At 46.3% G+C, this 24,455-nt stretch overlaps 1 protein-coding gene across 4 annotated transcripts in view; it reads right to left on the bottom strand.

Moving 5' to 3' along the window:
* LOC119167684 (uncharacterized) overlaps positions 1-24,455 on the bottom strand; it is a 276,153-nt gene that overhangs the window by 194,270 nt on the left and 57,428 nt on the right. For all 4 annotated transcript variants that reach the window (XM_075865901.1, XM_037419204.2, XM_075865903.1 and 1 more), the window contains one exon: positions 12,250-12,277. In XM_075865901.1, the coding sequence (XP_075722016.1) occupies positions 12,250-12,277 (28 nt within the window). The remainder of the gene's footprint in view (positions 1-12,249; positions 12,278-24,455) is intronic.

Here is a 24,455-nt window from a genome sequence, read left to right as displayed (position 1 = left end):
AAAGCCACTATAACCCAATAATATGTTACCAAGAGAGGGCACATATACAAGCTTAACCCTTGCTGCCTGGAAGATGGAAGTAAACAGAAGTGAGGAGATAACAGGAAAGATTGGAAGAAAGAAAAGACAAAGATCAGGAGGGAGAGAGAGACAAGAAAAGGCAACTGCCGATTTCCCCTGGGTGCGTCAGCCCAGGTGTACCATCTACGTGAAGCCGGGGCCAAAGGGGTGTGTTGCCTCTGCCGGGGGGCCTTAAAGGTCCAATCACCCAGCGTCGGCTCAACCTCCAGAATCCTCTTTTTTTCGGACATGGCAAAGCCACGCACGGATAGGCGTGGGAGAGAGTTGAAACCCCCTCCGTTAGCTCGGGTTCATGGTGTCGCCTCACACCAAACGCCTGCTTACGCAGATGCCCCTGCAGGGAGTCATGAATGGTAGATTCCCACTATCTTTCAAGAGGAAGGTGTATATAAAATATCATCATCAAACACCGGAAGAAGAAGAAAGAAGACTGCTGCCTGGAGCGAGCGCGCGCTACTTCACTTCTTCCAATAAACCGTATTCGTTCGAAGCAGTCCCTGGTCTCGATCGTCTTAATAATGGTGCCGTGACCAGGATACTACCTCCTCGCCGGCAAGAAAGGTCAACCTGCCACGGAGCAGCAGAGAAGAAAACGGCGGAGGAGCAAAGGATCGACCTGGATCGAGCGACGAGACCACGGTGGACAGTACGAGCATCAGAACGAACGATTGACAAGTAAGGAGTCATTGTTAACCGCCTCAATATGAGCAAAGAAGTGATAACGAAGAAAAGGAAAGTGCTTCGCTCCCAGATCACGCGACTGATTAACGCAGCCGAGCAGCAAATTAATGATGGAGCTAACCGGGAGCAGCTGCTTACAACGCAAGCGCAGATTAAAGCAATAAGCGACAGTCTCAAGAGCGCGAACGAGCAAATGGAAAAGTTTTTAACAGAAGACAACGCCGAAGCTGAATTCGAAAGCATCATAGACTACGACATGAAATTAACGACAATCTTATCTGCAATAGAAGTCAGACTTCGACCGCCTGAACAATCGGATTCAACCGATAGGACAAGGCAGGTGACGCCCTCAAGTACGGGACAAGAAGCAACGGAACTAGTTAAGCTACCAAAGCTCGAAATGATAAAGTTTGGGGGAAAAACTTTGGAGTGGAACCGTTTTTGGTCTCAGTACGAGTCGGCAGTTCACCTGAGACTGAACATGAGCAAGGGACAGAAGTTCAATTACTTGTTAGCATCATTAACCGGAAAAGCTGCGGCTGCTATTGAAGGACTTCAGTACTCGGCAGAGGAAAATTATGATAACGCAATCAAAATACTGCAAAAAACGTTCGGCAATCGAGAACATTCCATTGAAATGCACATGAATGAGCTATTGAGTTTGGAGAAAGTGAGGTCTGTTCAAGATACCGATGACTTAAATAGGCTAGTACAGAGAGTGCAAGTTAACATATTGGCACTCAAGTCACTAAAAGTAGAAACTGGGAGCTATGCGCCGATGTTATTACCGGTATTGAAAAGAGCAATTCCACCAGAATTATCAGTGCAGTTCAAGTCAAAAGAGGCTATGAGAAACAGCTCAGATTCAGAAAACGGCGAGCAAAACAACGCAACGAGAAAAGCGTGCGAGAAAAAGCTGGACAGGCTTATGTTATTCTTAAGAGAGCAAGCGGCTTTTCGTGAAGAAACACAACGTGAACAAGAAAGGATAACTGCAAAACCAAGAGAGAACCGCGGACAGATGCGCACAACTTCAAGCTTCTATAGCTCAGCGGACAGAATATGCTTATTCTGCAAGCAGAAATCCCACGCAACCGAAAACTGTCGTAGGAGTATTCCAATGGATGAAAAGAAAGCTATGCTTACCGAAAATAGAGCATGCTTCAGATGCACGCAACCAAACCACACTGCACGCATTTGAAAGGCCCAAGTAAAATGCAAGCAATGCAAGGGACGACATGCCACGTCAGTATGTAGAACGGTGATGCAGAAAACAAGGGCAGAGCTGGTCTCAACAGCACAAGCCGAAGCGACGACGTCTACGCTACAAGCAACCGAAAATATCAAGCATAAGTTTCTGCTTTTGCAGACGGCTGTAGCGTGTGTAGAAGGAGAAACATGTGGCCGACATTGCCGTTCATTATTAGACAGCGGAAGTCAACGTTCATTTATTGAAGCGAGATTAGCGAAAGAAATAGGTGCGAAGGTGTTGCGACAGGAAAGGCTGACGATTGGTTCATTTGGAGGAGACGAAAAGGTCAAACTAATGAACGTGGTGCAAGTGACTGTAGGATCACGAGAAACAAGCACGACAACAGTGATTGAAGCGTTACAAGTCGACGTTATCTCGCACAGTTGTATACCCACTCCAACTAAGAAACTCAGCGAGAAAATGAAACAGCTAAATATGCAAGTGGCTGATCACAGGACCGAGACGACTGCAACAGATTCTGTAGAACTACTGATTGGCTCAGACTATTATTGGGAATTCTTTACTGGTAGAACTCAAAGAATCTAGGACAAACTGATGGCTGTAGAAACTATACTGGGATGGGTACTGCAAGGGCCGTCAGAGCAAAGCCAGACAAAACTAACGCATAATCAAGCAGTCATGGTTCTGAAGGTCGAAGCTGCGGAGACAGAACTCCAGCAAGAGCTACAGAAGTTCTGGAGCCGGGAGTCAATGGGGATCACAAGAAATAGTTTGGATAACACCGGAAATGAAGTGGTCGAAGAATTCGAGCGCAAGATTGTACAACAAAACGGTCGCTATCAAGTCAGCTTGCCATGGAAACAGAACGTAAACTTGGAAAGCAACAAGGAAAATGCGATAAAAAGACTACAGCAACTGACTAAAAGGCTGCAAAAAAATGAAGGCATGCTGTATCGCTACGACAAAGCTATATCAGAGTACATGGCATTAGGAGTCGCAGAGGAGGTCCAAGAGCCATCAGAACAGCCAAATGCACTTTGCTACTACATGCCACATCATGCGATCATTAGAGAAGACCGAGCCACAACAAAGGTTCGAGTAGTGTTTGACGCCTCATCAAATTTTCGAAAAGGCATGTCTTTAAACGAGAACCTTGAGGCAGGACTCAATTTGAATGAGGACATGCTATCGCTGCTCATTAATTTCCGAAAAGAAAAGGTGGCGTTAGTTGGAGATGTCGAAAAGGCATTTCTACAAATCTCTATACATGAAGAGGATAGAGATGCAATGAGATTTTTGTGGTGGAAGCATGACGCTGAAGGAAGGTTAATGAATGAAGTGCAAACATGGCGCATGACAAGAGTAACGTTCGGAACAACACCAAGCACGTTTATACTGGCAGCTACAATTAAACACCATTTGAAACAAGTGGAAGACCAGTTTCCTGATACGACAAGGACACTGCAGAAAGCGATCTACGTGGATGATGTCATTTTGGGAGCAGCAACGCTTGATGAAGCAGTTAAGTTGTACAAAGAGGCAAAGCAAGTGTTCAGAGAGGCAGCGATGAATTTGAGAAAATGGACATCCAATGAAAAGCGATTAAACAAAATAATTGATGAAAATGAAAGAGACGATTCTCACATAGATATTCGATCTAGAGGATTTACAATGCTTCTGGGCTTGATACAGAAAGGACGATTGCAGTGCAGCCAAGAATTCAACAAACCCGTAATAGTAATTCCAAAGGATGAGCATTTCACGGAACTGCTAATACGTCATGTGCATAAAATGGTATCACACGGAGGAGTTCAAGTGACGCTAGCGCAACTTCGAACTAAGTTCTGGATATTGCAGGGTAGACAAGCAGTGAAAAGAGTTCTAAACAAATGTGTCGTCTGCAAGAGGCATAACTCCAGACCGGCAACTCAAGACATACCTCCACTTCCGGCAGACAGAGTCACTGAAGCAGAGCCATTCAAAGTTACGGGAGTTGACTTCACAGGACCTCTTTACGCAAAGGACAAGTACCAGATTGTGAAGCAATATGTACTGATATTCACCTGCGCGGTAACAAGAGGAGTACACTTGGAAGTTACCAACGATTTGTCATCGTCGAGTTTTCTACAAGCATTCCGACGATTTACAGCTCGACGGGGAATACCAGCCGTAATATACTCGAACAACGCCAAAACATTTATAAAAGCTGGAAAGGAAATCAACAGAATGCTCGAAACAATTAACAACGAGGTCTTAAAGAATTACTGCAGTGACCAACAAATTAAATAGAAAACAATAGCCGAGTGCGTGCCATGGTGGGGAGGATTTTACGAGCGCCTCATAAGAAGCTTGAAGACGTCGATGCGAAAAATAATATCGAAAAGCACAGCTTCGGTAGAGGAGCTATGCACTATTGCAGCAGAAGTTGAAGGAACACTCAACAATCGACCATTGACTTACGTATATGGAGAGCCTGACGAGCCAATGCCACTAACGCCGGCAGACATCATAGGTGGACGGCGACAGCTTCAAGGCGGACAAAAAAGACTATACAACGGTGACATTGAAGACGCATGGCGACGCAGATGCAAACTCGTGCGCACTTGGTGGAAAAGATGGCATCAAGAATATATCAAGGAAATAGGAGCTACGGTCAAAGCCAAGACACGGCAAGCAAAACCACTCTCACAGGGTGACATAGTGTTGGTTGAGGACAAGGCTCCAAGAACATTTGGAAAATGTGCCGGATTGAAAAGCTCTACCCTGGGCGAGACGGAATAACAAGAGCTTGTCTCCTTCGCACAGGCAAAAAAGAGCTTCTAAGAAGATCGGTGAACCACATATACCAAATGGAAGGTTGTTTCAAATAGCCCGCGAGAGCTTATCACATTTCAACTTGGGCGGGCGGGAACCTATAAAATATCATCATCAAACGCCGGAAGAAGAAGAAAGAAGACTGCTGCCTGGAGCGAGCGTGCGCTACTTCGCTTCTTCCAATAAACCGTATTCGTTCGAAGCAGTCCCTGGTCTCGATCGTCTTAATAGTGTATAACAGCTGCATCTTGCCGATACTTACCTACGGTGTAGAAACCTGGAGGCTTACAAAGAGGGTTCAGCTTAAATTGAGGACGACGCAGCGAGCGATGGAAAAGAAAATGATAAGTGTAACCTTAAGAGACAGGAAGAAAGCAGAGTGAGTGGATCAGGGAACAAACCGCAGTTCAGGATATCATAGTTGAAATTAAGAAGAAATGAACAAGGGCCAGGCACGTTGCAGGTATGCAGGATAACCGCTGATTAAGGGTAACTGTGTGCATTCCCAAAGAAGGACAACACACGAAAAAGAGACAGAAAGTGAGGTGGGTTAGTGAGATAAAAAAAATTGGCAGGTACGACGTGGCAGCAGGAAGCATACGACCAGGTTGATTTGCAAATGATGGGAGAGAGCTTTGCCCTGCAGTGGGCGTAGTCGGGCTGATGATGATGACGATTACTTTACTTTTACTTACTCTCTTCACAAGCATATGCATAGGGAGAGGGGGGAGAGTCTCAGGACTCTGATATACATATACATAATGTCCTGACACTACCACCGATAGTCACGTTACAGAGGAAAACTGATGCTGGCGTCCCTTTCCCTCTAGTCGGATCGGTGTGAACCCCCTGCCCGAAAAAAATTTCTCACTACTCCCTAGAGTATAGGTTGCACCCCATAAGGTTCCAAAAGCCGAGTTTTGCCCGATAACATGAACAATAGTCTTCGATTGTACTTGAAAGCAAAATCTGAGGCTAAACACAGTTCATATAGGCACCAAATTAGAAAATAGGCATTTAGAGGCAGTATGAATGCTTTAAATAGGCAATTATAGGCACTATAAAAACACTGTAAAAGCTCTTTTAACATATAATTTATGCTCATATATCAAAATGGCGCAATAGCAACGCAAGAAAAAAAATAGGCATTGGCCTAAAATCCAGTCTCTAGTGATGTGAATGGAGTGCTTGCGTGATTTATCTGATATGCCACTGGTATTGAAGTACTGTTGAAGTTTTCGCAGCAGCGTCAAAATACAGTGGAGGACAGGTGAATGCGGGTGCAGTCATCTTTGACAACGGGTACATTGCCTGGTGTGCAACTGATGGCAGCCCTGCGAGCCGCGCCTGTATGACGTCAGAGCAGGGGTCCGTGCACTTTCAAGGCCCAACACTATATAGAGACCACCAATGCAGTAAAACTCGACAAAGGAGCAGTTAGGTTGGTTATCTTTCGTGTAGTGGCTACCGACGCTGTTCAAACCTGTGGGTCTTTGCTTTTAACATAGATTTTTAAAGCACAGCGCTTTATTTCTTAGAACTGCGCCCACTTGTCTCCGTGGTGAGTGATACGCAATGGTGAAGCACTGCTCGGCTCTGTGCTTCTCTACGATGGTCCGCCTAAGGAAAGGGCATTAGCTTTCACAACTAGCCTAAGGACACGAAGCTGAGAAAGAAGTGGATAGTCAAGCTCGAATGGGAAAGCACCCCACACCTTCATTGATGGTGTGCAGCAAGCATTTCACTGACAGTGACTTCTGCTATACCTGCTGTACGCGGCATTCTTTGGTAAGCTTGTAACTGTGTTTGAGCGCCTCGCCAGTACTTCAGCCATTTACTGCACGCAGGCTACAAGCACAGGCGTCTTACATCAGGTGCGATTCCATCTCAAAAGCTAATGCAAAAACCCCTTGACAGTAGACCAATGATGTGGCTTCCGAATGCCTCAGGTAACTTAGAAGAGTGAAACTTTGGGCTAGTTGGTATTGCATGATGAAGAACGTACAGCGCGAACACAAGACGGGAATACTAAAGATGGGACACAGACAAGCGCTGATACAAGCAATCAATGCGGGCAGCGCTTGTCTGTGTCCCATCTTTAGTATTCCCGTCTTGTGTTCGCGCTGTACGTTCTTCATCATGCCTCAGGTAAGTGCGCCTTGTGAGCGCAGTTGAGTGGCACACGACGTCTGAGACTACAGCTTGTTTGGTGTATGTTAATACAGTCGAGCTTACATATAATGGCCCCACTTGAAACGAGCTTTTGTCTAAAACAAATGACACCTGCGTGACCGTGGAAATATACATTACTTCAATGGCATAAAATCGCACTTACAACGAATGTCTCGAAGCGCTGCCAATCGATTACAGCAAACAGAGTCCGCGTTTTGGTAACTTCTCCGGAAACTACATTCGACCACAGATAAGCCATCGGCGAGGTACCCATAGATTCTTAGAGATAAACGCCAACCCTGCTGCTGCAGCCAGATGTCACTCTCTCCGATCATTTTTGTTGTGCACCCCTACATCCTTTATCACCCTGCTACTCTGAGCTCCCCATCACTCCCCCCCTTACCCATCAGATAAGGTCCGTGTTTCCCCACTGCCACCAATTTTTCGGAGACTGGTCGGCTGACTAGTCTCCCCTCAGTTTTTGATTCTGGATTGTTACTCTACCATTGGTGTCACTGGCCTAGAGTGACCAGACCTAAAGCCCCAATATTTTGAAAGTAGGGACACTGCTCTGCGAGGGTGTTTTCCTCTTCAATTCTCCTCAGATTTTGACGCTCTCCTGGCTGGCACCGCCATAAACCCTCCACTTGCTTATTGTAGCCGCATTACAATCAATGCGGGCCCTTGTTTATTCAGCTCCTTGACACATTATACGAGGTTCTGTCACTTGAAAAAAATATATATATACCTGGACGAAAGTAGGATTCAGGTAGAAGACACTAGCTGATATATTTTTAATGCACTTCAATGAATAGAAGCAGAAGCACTAAAAAAAGTGAGTACCAACTATCGGCTGAGCAGTTTACCCAGTCTACGCTTCTGCTGTTCGTAACGTGGAGGTATAATAGATGCTGTAATGCAAGCGCATAATGTTTACAATGAATTTGTATCATTTATTGCGGTTCTGATGAGCTCAAAAAAGGTAGCCTAGAAAAAATCAGCGGTTTACCTAATGAATTCACTGGTGTACCCGACTACCTTTTATGCCAACACTGACGCGAAAAATTTGTTGTGTTACCATAAAGCCTGAGTGCAATTATTCCACGTGCCTGTATTCTGTCCCAATGAAACGGAGAGATATTGTATTGCATTACCTCTGGTACTTACCTCGGTCACCTAAAAAGAATAAAAAAAGAAGCTGACTGCAAATGAAAAAGCTTCTAATGTTATGGTACCTTATAATTACAGTTTAGACACACACAAATACGTGCACATACTTGCGCATACATACACACCAAAAAATACATGTGCGCACTCGCGTGCAAATACATGCACATATGCACATGCAAATTCAGACATACACAAACGAATACACACCGAGACACACACATATGTAGACATACGTGCGAAGGCACACGCACACACAGGCGTGAGTACAGACATACAAACATATGCACTCACACAAACATACACATAGGCTTGCGCACACACAGGCACAAATACTGACATACACAATCGCAAGCATACGCAGGCACACATATGCACACACAAATGCACGCACACGCTGGGGCACACATACACAAACCAGCACGCACACACCCACACACATGCGTTCCCAACTACAAGTTAAGAATTACACATTAGCTTACAAAGTGAATATTTTGAAAACTGACGAATTCACAAAAACACAACAAAGCTTTGACAAGGCACAGGGAAAATAGTATAGCATAGTGACTCATTCAGAAAAAGCGGAATCCATGTGTGCTCATCATGGAACTTCACGGACAGTCCAGTTATGGAATGAGCATTATAGGCTCTATAAATATTCATCCAGCTATGCAGGTATAAATAAGGAAATTGCTAACAAGTTCATCACAAGAAATGAAGTGCTTGGAAGGAACGAAGTTCTTTTTCTCAGTGTTTTAAATGCACAGCTTCCCACGCACAACATTTTTCTCGCCTCAGGAAATATGAAATAATTTTACTCTTTTCGCTGACGTGCTGCTGCACTGATACGCACAGCAGCCAGGCATTGCCACGAAGAACAAAGCTCGGAATCCAACTCTGAAGCATGTTTGGAGCAAAGAGCTTGGAGGGTTCATGGCAAGCGGGGTAAATGAAAAGTGCACGAAGTTCATTTGCGCACACTTAAAGTGATGTCAGGGTCACCTGACTAGCCGGAAGCGCGCGTCCCAGCCATTCAGCACTGCAGATGCGCCGGCTCCGCGAAAGACGGGGTGCATAAAGAGGAGGTCTACGACACCGCGAGAGTTTGGCGGCATAGATCAAGGACTGTCACTACTTTCTAAAATATAAAAGCTTTAACAAGACCATCTGCCAACATCGTAGGCCGCCGACTGTACCAGATTATTTGTTGCCTGGATTGGTGTCATGTGTTAGTGCACGCGCTTGCGCTACCAGACTGGCTTTGATAATCTGCGATTCCTTCCATTTAAGATCTTTTCTCGCTCACTTAGTTCTCTGCTCAGCATGCCCTTTGCAAGCATGCGGAAGCATAAAAATGGCTGTTACACAAAACAAGTCACAAATTACTAAAGTCGGTGGGGCTGCACACGCCCACCAGCATCACTATGTGATTGTTTGACCTCTGCGTGCGCATTCCGCTTTGCCAAGTTTTTCCACACGTGAGCTGCACGTTTCGTGTCCCCTTCAAGAAAGCTACCCAACTTGCCCTTTTCCCGCGTGTTTCAGTTTTCAAGGTCGCCTTCCTGCCATATGCTCTCTTCTCTTCACTGTATCGGAACTCCTTCGCCTGTCTCTTGCAAGTCTGCTCTCCTCTCTTTATCGCAACTGTTTCACCCGTCTCCCCCTGCTCCGCGACGACAGCCACATTGGGTTGATTGATATGTGGGGTTTAACGTCTCAAAACCACTATATGATTATAAGAGACGCCGTAGTGGAGGGCTCCGGAAATTTAGACCACCTGGGGTTCTTTAACGCCACATTGGGTTGACTTAAGTTTCTTTTTCTGGCTAGAAAACAGGCCCTGAGCCGACCCAAGCACCTTGAACTATGTGTCGCGCACGTGCCCATTCCTTGCCCTCGGTGTGCGTGTGTGGTAAGGATGGCAGAAGAGAGGCATTCTCCACATTTTTTTTTGCTGGCTAACGAAAGATCGCAAGTGTGGCCGCTTTGTGGATAACAAAATTAACGACAGAATACAGTCGCCCCTTTGCAGATAACAAGCATGAAGAGCTAATTGCAACTGAAGCGAGAATCAGAGGTGCTACCATGTTGAGGATATCGTCAGGCTCTTTTTCGGGTAACAAGTGACCTTTTTGGGTTCTCCAAACCAGCAACAGAACTGCAATGAATGGCCCTTCGTGACAGCCATGATGACAGCAAAGCCAATCGTTGTTGCTTGAAAATCGCGTGCATGTGGGTGGGCCTTAAAAAAGTTTCGTATTTGCAGGAAGTGAACATCAGTTGGCATGGGCAATTTTGTGACCTTCGTCACTGTGTGCTTGTCAGCTGTGATATCTCTAGACTCGCACTGTTTGTGAACCCCGCTGTGGTGCACAGCTCCCCAAACCATCTCGGCAAAGGGAAGGATGACAAGATGCGAAGCAGCAGGGGTATGCACGTCGTTGTCCCGGCTGAAACGGGCGTGGACGTGGGTGCTGGAAGAACGTTTTTAAGCAAAACTCGGTATAGCCTTTAGTCGAGTAAACGCTTCTTTGAAATGCAAGAGATGGGAGACGGGTTAGGTTTCGTGTAAGTTTTATCGCAGATAAACAAGCGATAAGATTGTTTCCACTCGATGTGTGGTCGAGCATTGCGGGCGGTAAAGAGTGTAAAGCAAAAGAAAAGTGTGTTGCGAGCAAGCGGAGGAGCAACACCGCCTAGGTGTGTTAGGAGGAGCCGGCAGCTGCTGTGGTTGAGAGAGAGAGTGACGTCAACATGCAGCTGTGACGACCTACTTGGCATCATTCCAACAACTGCGGCAGGGAGAACGCAGTATGGTGCATTGGCACAAAGACACGGACGGACAGCGAACAGCGTTACACAGGCTAGTCAAAGAGCTGTTTCGCATTTAAAAAAAAAACAACGGCATGCTCCTCTTGTCGGTTACTGGGACTGCAGTGGATGAACGTAAGGAGAGTGTTTGTTAGGTGGTAAGAAAAAAAATGTCAATTTAGCCTATGAAGTTGGGGGTGCGTTGATTACACAAGAGCAATAATTACCTGAGTAAATACAGTAAGTACAGACAGGCATATGCACTAAACATTACACAAAGCAAATTGCAGATGAATATTTGTTTTGCCCTAGCTGCATTTTGTGTAGTTGCCTTGATGAACTATGCTACCAGCACGTGAAGTAGGTTAACTTATGCCTGAAGCATGGCCCCCAATCACAAACTACTCTACAAAACCATGCCTACTTTGCATACTTAGTAACACTTCTGCGCACACACAGTGGATGGGAAAACGGAAGGCGAGAAGACAAACAAGCGCGAACTCAACTCAGTTTATTGAAAGAAAAACAATAAATATGTATACCCCAGGGTAGCTCAAGAGCGCAGGTGCGTAATGAGGTACCGCGGGGTATATATTTCATGCTTTTCTTTCAATAAACTGAGTTGTGAGTTCACGCTCGTTTGTCTTCTCGTCATCCGTTTTCTCGTCCACTGTGTGGGCGCCGAAATGTTACCAAGAATGTCTTCAAACCAACTCGCCCAACTTTCCATCCTGTTACACCATGCATAGTCTGTATAGAAGTTTAATGGGTACATGCTTTGTCTAAAGCAGCTTTGAGAGCAGTTCTTTTTGGACAGATGTAGGTTCAAGCATTTAGCTGGTCTAATGTGAAATAACATATGCAACTAAAAGTATGGGATATTCCTGACTCACAAATGCCGTATAGTGAACAAAAAATCTGCAACAAATTGCCATTTCTAGTACAGATATATCTAACTGTCATTTTTTCTTAATACACAGTTTTTCTCCTGCAACATTTATTTTTATTTTTTTACTTACCTGATAACATGTACTTGCATAATATTGTACTGTCATTGCAAGAATGTGGCTACTTTTCGCATTTTCAATGTGAACTTCACTTTTTTAAAAGCGGACAAGCCCACCTAAATCAACTTAATGCCTTTAGTGTGCCAAGTAAACTTCAAGAATAAGTATACACACTTCAGAAAAGGCCAAAAACAACCAAACATAGAAGCACCATTACAATCAGAACAAAGTGAAAATTTTCCACAGGAATTGACTCAAGAGTGAGGACTACTAAAACAAAAAAGCCCATATAATGCTACTTACAGAATGCTGCAACTTCAGGCCTTGATCGCTAATAAAAAAATGAAGAAAGAAGCAATTATTTTTGGCAGAACACATGACAGAAGGACCTAAGAACAAGAAGAAACACATTTTATCCAAATGAAGTTTTAGCAAGAAGAAAAGTGTGTACTACAATCATTGGACTTGTGCCCATTACAGTGTAAAAGTTAAATGAATAGTTGAACTATTGATGGTCTAAGAATTTTGTATTCCTACATTCCTTCCTCAAGTTTTGTTATCGCCCCATTACACTACCAGTAAATCGGAGGGCCAACCGCGCTTGCAGTGTTCGAGAGGCCTCACAACTGCAGCAGATCATTTTGTTAAAATGGGGGTAAACAGCAAAGTCAGATTATAACAATACACACTAGCACTGATAGCGGGGAACAGAGCGCCGGCCGTCAATCAACTGACAAGCGGCGACATAGGTTAACTTATGTCTGAAGCACATCAAGTAGCTTATATCCAGGCTATGCATGGTTTAATACAGTAGTTAGTGGTTGTGTGCCATGCTTCAGGCATAAGTTAACCAACTACACGAACATCACAGATTATTTTGGAACCTACGTGGCCACTAGCAACAACCCTGGAACATTTGACAGCACATGTATAAATTTCGACGCACATCACTGCTTGTAAGTTGATCGCCGGCCAATGCTCTGTTTGCCGCTATCAGTGCCAGTGTGTATCGCTGTAATCTGACTTCGAATTTACCGACCACAAGTTTGGCCACATAAACAGTTTTATTTGTACAAGTCGTTTCTACCTTTGTCACCGTCGTGACCACGTGACAATATATTCACAACAGAAAGTACATTGAAGCCTTGCATATGTGTAATCACTTGCATTACTTATATAGTTTGAAGTATGCCTAACACACAACACCACAAGCTAATTATTGTACAATTGCAATTACTTCAGCAAAAATTTAGGCTGTCAGCCACCAATTCAGTGTGCCTAGCAATTCAATTTTTCTTCATTGCCTGTCTTTTCAAGGTTTTCCTTGATAATTCTGAGCACATTCTGTGATTGATTTGATGATTGATTTGTGGGGTTTAGCGTCCCAAACCCACCATATGATTATGAGAGACGCCGTAGTGGAGGGCTCCGGAAATTTAGACCAACTGGGGTTCTTTAACGTGCACCCCACATTCTGTGATTGTTAACTTGTAAGCCTGTTTTGAAAAATGACTATATCTCTGTATTGGAAATCAGCCCTTCAACGGTAAAAAATGGAAAAAAAAAGGCAGGGAACAAAAAAAAGAAACACAGCCACTTGCACAAACTGAGTGCAGAACAAAAAATGTCTGCCACTGCATTGCCGCTGAAAGAGCTTGACCTAGATCAGTGAGCCTCTGCTTATACCAAAATGCTTTCAAGTCAGAATGCCTTCAAAACCAGAATGCCTTTTAGTTGAGCCAACGTCATGGCCAAGACAAGAATAAACTTATTGCAGCGAGTAAACTGATGCATCGAAATCAAGATACAGTCGAACACACTTAATTCGAACTCACGATGAGGTCCCGTCAAAGCTATGTGTATTCCAATGGGCGAAAACGCCCGGTAATTCGAATGCCCAAGCATTTGCGATGGTTAATTCGAACATACCGCGCTCCGAAAATGCTATCAGCACCCCGCCCAATCTTGCATCGGCACCTGTGATACCTCAATGCTACCCGCGGTGGAAATGAAAAGGAAAGGAAAGGCTGCGGTGGAGTGTTTGCTCTCTCTCAAATGCCGATCTGCGATGCACCCGTGTCACGCTTCTTCCTTTTCTATCTTTGCCACGTAAAGCCCCCTCTCCTTTCAACGTCGCGCGCGAAATGAGAGAGGGAAAAAAAACTGTCGCTGGGTTGAATGAATGTGAAGTTGAACAAAAAAAAAACTGTCTTCTACAGCCCTTGCCCCTTGCGCGAGCACGGCTCTGCGCCTTGAGGGGAAGAGGGAGGGTCGCTCAGGCGCCGGTGCCATGCTTCCCCCTTTCCCGTCCCTGCTGCGTAACCCTTCTCCTTTCAACGACGTGCGCGAAGAGAGCAAAAAAAAAAAAAACTGCCGTGGAGGGTTGGTTTTCTTCCAAATGCCGATCTGCTTGTCTTCGCATAGAGACGCAACTCCTTTCTCGTCACGTGCTGGTCATGCAGCGGCTGCGTAGCGGAAAGCGGGAGGCTCCGATACGCAGTCGTTGTTGTCGTCGTCTTTAGAAAGTCTCGGCGCTGGACATTTCTGCGGACAACTTCTCTTGCCAGGAGAATGCTGAAGCCGAAGTAGAAATGCTTTGCAAGCTGTGTGCGAAATTGATTGACTCGCTGCAAGGCAAGCGTGTGCAGACGTGCATCACCGATTACTTCAATTAATAACGGATGCCCTGTGATTTGCGAATAAATGCAAGTCTTCTGAAACTTCCCCCTTGTGTGTTGGCTCAATGCACATGCGCCACTGCGTGGAGAGCCCTCCGTTTATTAAGCTTTCATTAATTCGAACTTCTTTTAAATTGAACAAACTTTTGGTCCCCTTTGAGTTCGAGTTATCGAGATTCGACTGCATTTTGTGTATAAGCACCAGTGTGCATTGAGCAATCTTGTTTTCAGGCTCCTGTTTAGTGCAAATATGAACACACCTAAAAGCTTTGACCACAGGGAAAGAATTGTTTTCATGATGGCCACACAGACTCACGTTATTGCGTGACCCAGCCAGGCTTTTCAAAAAGACAAGTGCCTCTCTCGTGTTTTCTTCCATGTCCCTTCTTTTTTTCTGTTTTTTTCCACACACACACACAATTCTAAATAGAATACCAGCTTCTCCACCGCTCTGCTCTTCAAAGACCTTTTATCTAATTGATGAAATACCCACTATGTACCCATAAAGGAACATCTACACCTCCACACCGTGTTGAAGTTTCTGATGATGAAGATTAACTATGCCTGAGTGCTGTGAAATGAGCGGGCTATTAAAGAAACACAGGTATTGGCGACGAAAAAACGCCAGAAAAATCTATTTTTAAGTTTGGTGATTTTCGTAGTCTTCATATCATCCCGCACCTGCCAGCAAAAATGAACTCGCGCGTCTTTGAGCCGAAAAATGCCATGTTTATTCATCCCAGCACTTTGTTTCGCTTACGAAATCGCCGAAAACAGCACCCTTTTGCGTTGCTCGGATCGCGCTATCATAAAGTTTCCATATATACACTAGAGGGAACTCTGGCGCTAGTGTCTATGGGTACAGCCACTGTACTATGGAAATTGCAACGCACGGCGCTTCAGCGAGCATGGGAATGATGGGCAGTACACACATTTTGTCTAATCTTCGTATTTCTGGCCTCCTTTTGGCTCCATGTATGTTCGTGTGGCTTGGAGCTGTTTTTTCACGAAACCAAAATCGGCAAATGTTCAGCGGTTGCGCATCATCATTTTATTTTTTTAGACTTACTTTCCAAATCGGCAGGCCAGAAGTACAAATATTAGACAAATTTGTGTACTAACCGTCATTCCCATGCTCGCTGAAGTACCGTGGGTCGCAGCTTCCATAGACACTAGCGCCACAGTTCCCTCCAGTGTATATTGGGATCTCTTTGGCGCTAACCACTCATTGGATCGCAGCCATCTTAGTTTCGTTTGAAAGAGCTTCTGTTGAGCTCGCTTTCCCGCCAGGAACGAACCTTCAATGCTGCAGCAGTACAGTGGCTAATCAGCTAGTCTACGCTTCCAGGCAAGAACAAGCGACAAAACCTTGCGGTATGATTGGTCCATAGCAGTCACGTGAGTTAACAGCGGCTTGTGATTGGAGCGCGAAGACTGACAACATTGGTGATCACGCGCGCGGCCACAAACACACGCGTTGTCACCGCCATATCGGTAGTTTTGTAGTTTTGCGATCGAAATCGAGATGCCGAACCGTGCTTGAAAGTTCCGCACACTTCACAAATTCGGCAAGCGATGGAAAAAATGTGCTGTGCAGCCGAAGGAGTCATCGCAGCCAGCGCAGGCTACGTCGGCAGAGCCGAGTGAGACAGGAGACCGGCAGTCGCCGCGATGCAGCAGCCTGACACAAAGGCAGCCTTCGATCGCTACAACTTCTACTAGTGGCGACACGCGCTCAGAGTGCCATAAATTATCGCAACTACCGACGAAGACATTTGCAGATCTCGGCGGGAGAGCGCAACAGATTCCGCGACGAAGCAACGTTGCAACACAAGCGATTGCGACGGCGACCACGGTGCCGTCGGAATCAGCTGATTGCGGTGATACTTTAACAAGGTGCCAGGAAACAATGACGCCACTTGTGATTAAGACAGCAGAGAACGCTGCTGCAGCAAATCTCGCAGCCGAAGAAAGCGTGGCGGTGACTGCGACCACTGCCTGCAATACTTCAAATATGCTCGATCGAGCTGCGAGGATAAACGCGACAATTTTGACATCGGCTGACCGAGAACTCATCGAGCGTCGCGCCCAGCAAGAAGCAGCGGAACTGGCAAGGTTCTGTTTGATGTTGCATAAGTTGTTGTCAGACTTGAGGGATCAGTGTTGCCAGACTGCCGCCAAATTTAGCGAAAAGATTTGCTCCTGTAGTTGTGGCTTCTCCGTGAGAGTTTGGTGTCGTCCGCAGTGCATTTCGCGAGGGCATGAGTGACACTGACCATTTTGATTAATGGAATGAAACACGTCTTGCAGACATTAGGACGCATTCTCTTGCTGTGTGTCCTGCCGTGCTCTTAAGAGGCCGTAAAGATTAATGAAATAAACCGTGCCTTGCAGACGTTGGGACGTGTTCTCTTGCTGTGTGTGCTGCTGTGCAATTAAGAGGGCTGTTTTAATTAACGGGATGAACCGCGCTTTGCAGAAGTCCGGGCGCATTCTCTTGCTGTGTGCACAGCTGTGCAATTAAGAGATCGCGTCTCACTATTAGGGCCGATGGGGAAAACTAAATAGAGTCGCAGCAGGTGGTGCGCTGCCCCCCCCCCTCTTTTTTTTGTTTCACAGCTCATCGTGCCGCTTCGACCGCACGCCACGACGGGAATGCTACGCTTCCCCTGGATAGGGGTGGGGACAGCGCACTACCTGCTGCGACTCTATTTAGTTTTCCCCATCGGCCCTAATAGTGAGACGCGATCTCTTAATTGCACAGCTGCGCACACAGCAAAAGAACGCGCCCCGGCTTCTGCAAAGCGCAGTTAATTGCATCAATTAAAACGGCCAGCACCGCTCACTCGCAAACAAGATCATCGCACACGCACTCGCGAAATGCACGGTGGATGACGCGTCGCTGCTTCCCTAACTCAGAGACACGATCCCTCAATTGCACAGCAGCACACACACCAAGAGAACGCGTCCCAACGTCTGCAAAGCGCAGTTCATTCTGTCAATTAAAACGGCCAGCGCCGCTCATGCACTCGCGAACAAGATCATCGCACACGCACTCACGAAATTCACGGCGGACAACGCGTCATTGCTTCCCTAACTCAGAGACATGATCTCTTATTTGCACAGCAGCACACACAGCAAGAGAACGCGTCCCAACGTCTTCAAGGCGCAGTTCATTTCATTAATTAAAACCGTCAGCGTCCCTGGCTGGGTTCGGCAACGGTCGCTCAAGCACTCGGGAAATTCATCGCAAGCAACACCAAACCCTCACAGAGAAATTACAACTACAAGGGCGAATTTCTCCACCAAATTTGGCAGTATTCTGGCAACGACCACCCTTAAGTCTGGCAACTGACTTATGCAACGCCAAACAGGACCTAGCCGCGGAACTTTCCTCGGTCTCAGCAAACGGTCGCAATATGAGTGTTCTCACGAGTCAGCGCGGCATCGAAAGTTCATCAGCCTCGACGTATGCCATGGTTGACGTCGACGTAATGAACAGTTTACTAAACGAACATTCTGCTTGCCGAGTGTGTCATGGTCAGTTGACTATCGAGCGCGACGCCCGAGTACGGCGTAGCCGTTAAGCTGAAGCTTCACTGCAGCAACTGCGTAGAAGTTGGTTCGAAATGGAGCTCGCGACGGGTTGGTGGCAGCAGTAACAGCAACCCGTTCAAAATCAACGTTCACACGGCACGTGCGGCTCAGAGCACTGGAAATGGTCAGACAGCGCTGAATGACATCTTCGCCGCTATCGGTGTTTCACATTGGGGCCTTCACACAAAAACGTACCAAGAGTACTTGAAAATGAAGCTTCAGCCAGCAGCAATGAGAGCTTGTGCCGAACATTTGACTAAGTGTGCCACAGGAGTAAAGTGCCTCTACAAGGGCCTCAATTTCGGCTACCCCAGAAATAATGTCGTCTCTTTTAATGGAGCTGACACACAGAACACACCTCTCACATTGGAATAGCCACTGTGATAGAAGTTTTTTCAGGTTATGTGCTAGACTATGTTGTGCTTTCTAATTTTTGCCTCGGCTGTGAATGTGGTCTAAAACCTGAGAGCCCAGAATACTCTGAATGGAAAGGCAAACATTCATGCCAGAAAGATACCTCATGCAAGGCTGGCCAAATAGAAGTAGAGGCAGCAATGATTTTATTTCAGCGCTCCCTTTCGCTTCATGGCCTCAGGTACACCACCATGCTTTGTGATGGTGACAGCCATCAGATCATACAGTGCTGTCAAAGAAGCTAAGGTGTACAGCCTCATAAATGTTGAAAAAAAAGACTGCTCAAAGAATGTGCAGAAGCACATGGGGCCTGCGCTTCGGAACCCCGTGCAAAAGCACAAAGGGGACAGCAGCGAGGGCATCAGTGGCAAGGGCCGCCTCACCGGTGACCTCATCACGAAATTGATGAGTTATTACGGCTGGGCTTTGAAATCCCATTATGGGAATGTGGATGAGATGCAAAAGGCTGTGTGGGCTACGTATCATTATGTGACATCCACTGATGAGAAATTAAAACACAGCTTCTGTCCACACGGCCCCGAGTCTTGGTGCAAGCATAATGCAGCCATGGCAAGGAATGAGCCCATCCCAAAAAGCAAGTACAACTTGCCAGAGGCTGTGAGCAATGCACTGCGTCTGGTTTATGAACACTTGTCCGACAGGAAGCTCCTACGAAGGTGCACCAGAGGGAAGACGCAGAATGCGAATGAGGCCTTGCATTCGGCCATTTGGAGCCTCTAACTGAAGGACAAGAATGCGTCATTGTTTGCCGTTAAGACTGCCATGGCAGATGCTGTTATGCGTTTGAACTTAGGGAACAAGGAATCTAGTTTGCTTATTTTGCGAGAACTGCAGCTAGATCAAACATGCACAGGTAACTAGCGGGCGGTTGAGAAAGACTGTCGCCGTGCTGTCGGCTCCGAGAGGAAACGTGCATCTTCAGCGGCGTTCCAGGCAGCCGCAAAGAAGAAGCACAAGCAAAAGCCTGCTTCAAACAACTCCGCAGGGGCTTTCTGAGTGATTGTGCATACAACTGCTGTGGCTTTTATGCATGAAATTTTCATTTTCACAACTTTCTCAGTTTTTTGTGTTTTTCTCAAATACAAATTTTTGCATGTTTTGAATTTTGGGATGAGCACTGCGTCGCTAGCACTGATTCGATTTTCTTGATCTTTTTTTTATTTGAATGCTAGGGTATTGAAGTGTGCAAGAAAACCTTGTTAAAACGTTTAAGGACATTGTAAAATTTTGAAATTTTCCAGAAATCACCAGTGAAAATTCAGAGCTAAGAGACTGCAACATGAAAACTTCATAACTTTGGGTAAAATTTAGATACCAGCATGAAATTGCATATTTGCACTATTTGAATATTCAGCGATATACAGGTTCAATTATAGATCTTTTGATGCAATACTTTTTATGCAAGTCACACCCCGAATTCATAAAATAAGAATAGTTATAACTTTTTTTTTTGGATTGATGTAAATAAAATGTAATAACATATTTTCAATCAGGGTACAATCAGTGTACAAAGCTGAATATTCCCTGAAACAGTTATGTCTCTAGGCCCAATACTAATATATTTCACTATTGGGTCTCATGTCCCCCCTTATACCACTGACTCAATGCGCAATGCGCTAGTTGTTTTCATGCCTGGTGCAATCGCACACCTTTGCTATATTATACGTGTTGAGGAGACTCCTTCGTCAACATGACGCCCATAAGACGTTCTTTTCAGAACCAATTTCAAGCAGTGGCATGGCTTTGTCGTAGATTTTTTGCAGCTAAACTGCAAAAATGGTAGACAATGGATGAGGGGACGAGGACAAGCGCTAACTTCCAACTAAAATTTTATTGCGAAGCACCAAGATTGTATACCTGTCACAAGACATCATAGTCCCATCAATCAATGCACTAGGATGAAGACAAACAAGAAGTAAGCAGAAGGGAATTTAAATAAAAAGACTACTTGCCGGTGAATTCAAGGAATCTAGTTCTTTTTTTGTTAGTGCAATGAAAGGATAGCTGATGCAGCTTCGATGTTTTATTGAGAAGCCTAGTACTATTATTAGGGTGTGTAGCCAACCGCCCCAACACAGTTCTATCAAATACCAACATGCATTGGCACTCTGTGTAATGAATTGCCAGGAAACCGTCAGAGCCCTTTCTTACTTTCTGGTTATGTTCAAGTAAATGCACATTGAGGCATCTGCCTGACTGTCCGACGTAACTTTGACCGCACGTCAAATGTATGTCATATACTGCATTCTTCGCACATTGAACAAATTCGTTCTCGTGCTTACCTTTACACTCACTCAGTTGTTGCAGTTTTGTGCAAGATTTGATTGATTGATATGTGGGGCTTAACGTCCCAAAACCACTATACAATTATGAGAGACGCCGTAGTGGAGGGCTCCGGAAATTTCAACCACCTGGCGTTCTTTAACGTGCACCCATATCTGAGCACACGGGCCTACAACATTTCCGCCTCCATCAGAAATGCAGCCGCCATAGCCTGGATTCGATCCCGTGACCTGCGGGTCAGCAGCCTTAGCCACTATACCACAGCGGCGGGGCTTTGTGCAAGAACTACACAAATGCAGCCGCCATAGCCTGGATTCGACCCCGTGACCTGCGGGTGAGCAGCCTTAGCCACTAGACCACAGCGGCGGGGCTTTGTGCAAGAGCTAGTCCTGTAATAATGCCTCCTATCGAGTATAAAATTAAGCACCAGAACGAATTGACCTGCGGTCAAAATTACGTCAAACAGTCAGGCAGATGGCTCAGTGTGCATTTACTTGAACATAACTAGGAAGTAAAAGAGGACTCTGACAGTTTCCTGGCGACTCATTGCGCAGAATGCAAATGCAAGCCACTATTTAACAAAACAACTGTGTTGGCTACTCACTCTAACGATAGTGCTAATGTGGTTGCTTGGGCGAGTTGATACGCATTATTCACATAGAAAACTAGTACTAGGCTCATAACTGAGGCGGCAGTGACAGTAAATTGAAGCTGCGTCAGCTAGCCTTCCATTGCACTAACGAGAAAAGAACTAGATTCCTTAAATTCACTGCCAAGTAGTTTTTCTACTGTAAGAATGACGGTGCCGCTGGGGCTCGGGCATACTCGCGATTAGAGGCAGAGCAAGAAAAAGACAGATAAATAACAGCCGGCCTACAGCAAAGGCGTTGTCTCTTTGTCTCATTCCTTTACAATGGCGCAGTCGATGAAACCGAAGTATTACGTATCCGATTCCTCATCCATGGGATCCCCCAGTGAGCAATCGCAGTAAGCCGATCTTGACGACGGCGTCAGGGCCTTCTTGGTGCCTGCTCACCAGCCACCTCAGCCACCACCGTTCGGGGACGGCATCTAGGCCTCCTCGGCAAATCTGCCCCACTGCTGCCATACCCGTTCACAAGGGATGCCGTCCACGCGTCCCCAACTCTGACCTGACTTCCTGAGGCCGTGTTACTTACTTCCTCGCTGATGTACCCCGCCAGGCAACCGGCGCGGCAAGTATCAATCCCACCAGCAGCGGACAGCGTCCATGCCTCCACTGTGGTTTCGGGGAACTTGTCCGACGACACATCACTTCGTGCCAACAATGTGCATGGGCTCATCTTGTCTAGGGACGACGAGTATGCCTTCTCGTCACCTGTTAACCTCTCGGCGCTTCAAGCATCCTCCGTTGACAGTATCCGGGCCTCCTTGGTGGCTCAACATCGCTTCATGAATGCCGTGATGCCAGTGCACAAGACAGCACACAGGTTCTGCTCACCTAGGACCATCGTTGACAGTTGTAGCCGTGTCTCTCCAACTGGATCAGCCGACAGCGCCACGGAGCTACAGCACATCACTGCGCAACTCCGTGTCACGAATAGCGCCCTAATAGCATCGAGCTTCCAGTTTGCACCTGTAGCCTTGCCCAAATTGTACGCCATCGATGCCAAGATGTGTGTAGCCGCCGCACATGACTTTCAGGCAATCTCAACCGAGAACTACCGCAAGCTCCAGCGTTCTCTCACGAAGCTCTCAGAGCAACTGGGCAGCTTGGCGCAGGCACAATCCGGATTCTCGCCCGCCGTCCTGCCATCGCCGTCTATTTGGGCGATACCAGAGTTTCATGGTTTTCAAGATGACTTGTTCGAGTGGATTGAGACAGTCAACTTGCTCGGCCCTTTTTGCCTGGCCGGAAGACTGAAAATGGGCACTTGCCTTCCATCGATAGCCTTCGCGGTGGCTAGGAAGGCCTCCAGCAACGATCTGGGTCGAAATAGTGTGAAAAGTTGACTAGCCTTTTTTCACCCACTTTTCGACTCCGGTGACCACATGCCTGCCAGTGGAGTGTCTACCACACATGGCATTTGCGAACCATATCCTATCGAAGCTACAGTTTGGGCATTCGTCAACCCGCCCTTCATCACGTGTCGAACTCATCAAGGACACCGCTTTGACGACCCATCGGTGTTCTCGAGACCTATAGCAGACAGTCCCTCTGGCAGATCTACTCAAGACGTCAAAAGCATGTGCACTTCGCCACGTGTCGCCCTCTCTGAGTCTATACCAGACGTCATTACATCGCTAAGGGAGGTCAAGACCACTTGTCATCCAGAGTTGAAGAGCGGGTCACAGATTTGCCATTGCAAGAACACGTGCAGATGTCAGCTCCTCTCATGCTTGGCAAGCCTCCAGTGCCAAAAGAGCCCATCGATTCCAATGTCGTGCTCCCCAACTCACTAGAGTGCACCGTCTGCGATGAGCCGCCATTGTGCAGAGAAGTCCTCTGAGACAAGCGCAGTAATGTTATATCGTCGCTAATTGAGCCGTCCATTGACATGCCATCTTTATCGAAATCATTCATAATGAATGCTGCACTTAACGTGCCACAAAGAACCCCTCCAGAGCTGTTGGACAACGATAAAGAAGGGGAAAGGCCTCATTGTTCTGGTAATGACCGCAATTCGAACACAACTGACTTCAAGAAATACGCAGGAAAGACACACCGAGGAAACATGCTGATGTGACTAGTCCCTCAAGTGCTGTCCTGGCCTCCTCATTTTGATATGCCATGAGCCCCGTTTCCTTCGCAACCGAGTCGATGCCTGCTGCAAGATCGATAGCTGCCAGCTGACATGACGTTGCTGCGTGGCTGAGGTCGAGCACCGCCACACAGCCAATGTCGCTGCCCAGAATGTTCGGCAGCGATGCAAGCAAAGTCACAGCAAAACGGAGACCTGCAGCGACCATCCCGACAAAGCCAGTGCCGCCCCCGAGAAAGTTCAGCAGCTCGGCAAGGTGATTCACAGTGCACACTAGATAGCCCACTGCAGCACAGTCAGTGCCACCCTCAAGAGACAAATTCGGCAGCTGGTCATAAAAGGTCGCAGTCATGGCCGAATGTAAGGATGACAAAGTGGCTGGGGCTCAGGCACAAGCTTATTTGCGATTAGAGGCAGAGGAAGGAGAGGACAGATAAGGAACAGCCGGCCCATATCAAAGGCGTTGTCTCTTTGTTTTATTCCTCTACACTACGTAAAATTCCCGGCTGCTTAGTTTTAGTTTGTCTTCACCCTAGTGCATTGATTGAAGTGACAGTGATGCCATTTGACAGGTATACAACCTTAGTGTTTGGAATAAAATTTAAGTTGAAACTTTGCGCTTGTCCTTGCTATTCCCTTCGTTCGTTGTCTATCTTTTTTTTGTGCTTCAGCAATGAAAATATGTAATACCAACTAGCTCGCTCCCACACCTTGCTTCTGTAATAGAACACCTTATTGACACGCAGAGGGGCTGGGCTGGATTCCCATGTGAACA

The sequence above is a fragment of the Rhipicephalus microplus genome, chromosome 6, assembly GCF_043290135.1.
Source record: "Rhipicephalus microplus isolate Deutch F79 chromosome 6, USDA_Rmic, whole genome shotgun sequence".
NCBI classification, from domain to species: domain Eukaryota; kingdom Metazoa; phylum Arthropoda; class Arachnida; order Ixodida; family Ixodidae; genus Rhipicephalus; species Rhipicephalus microplus.
Note: the sequence above shows the minus strand (reverse complement) of the source record. Positions and strands in the feature narration are given on the sequence as shown.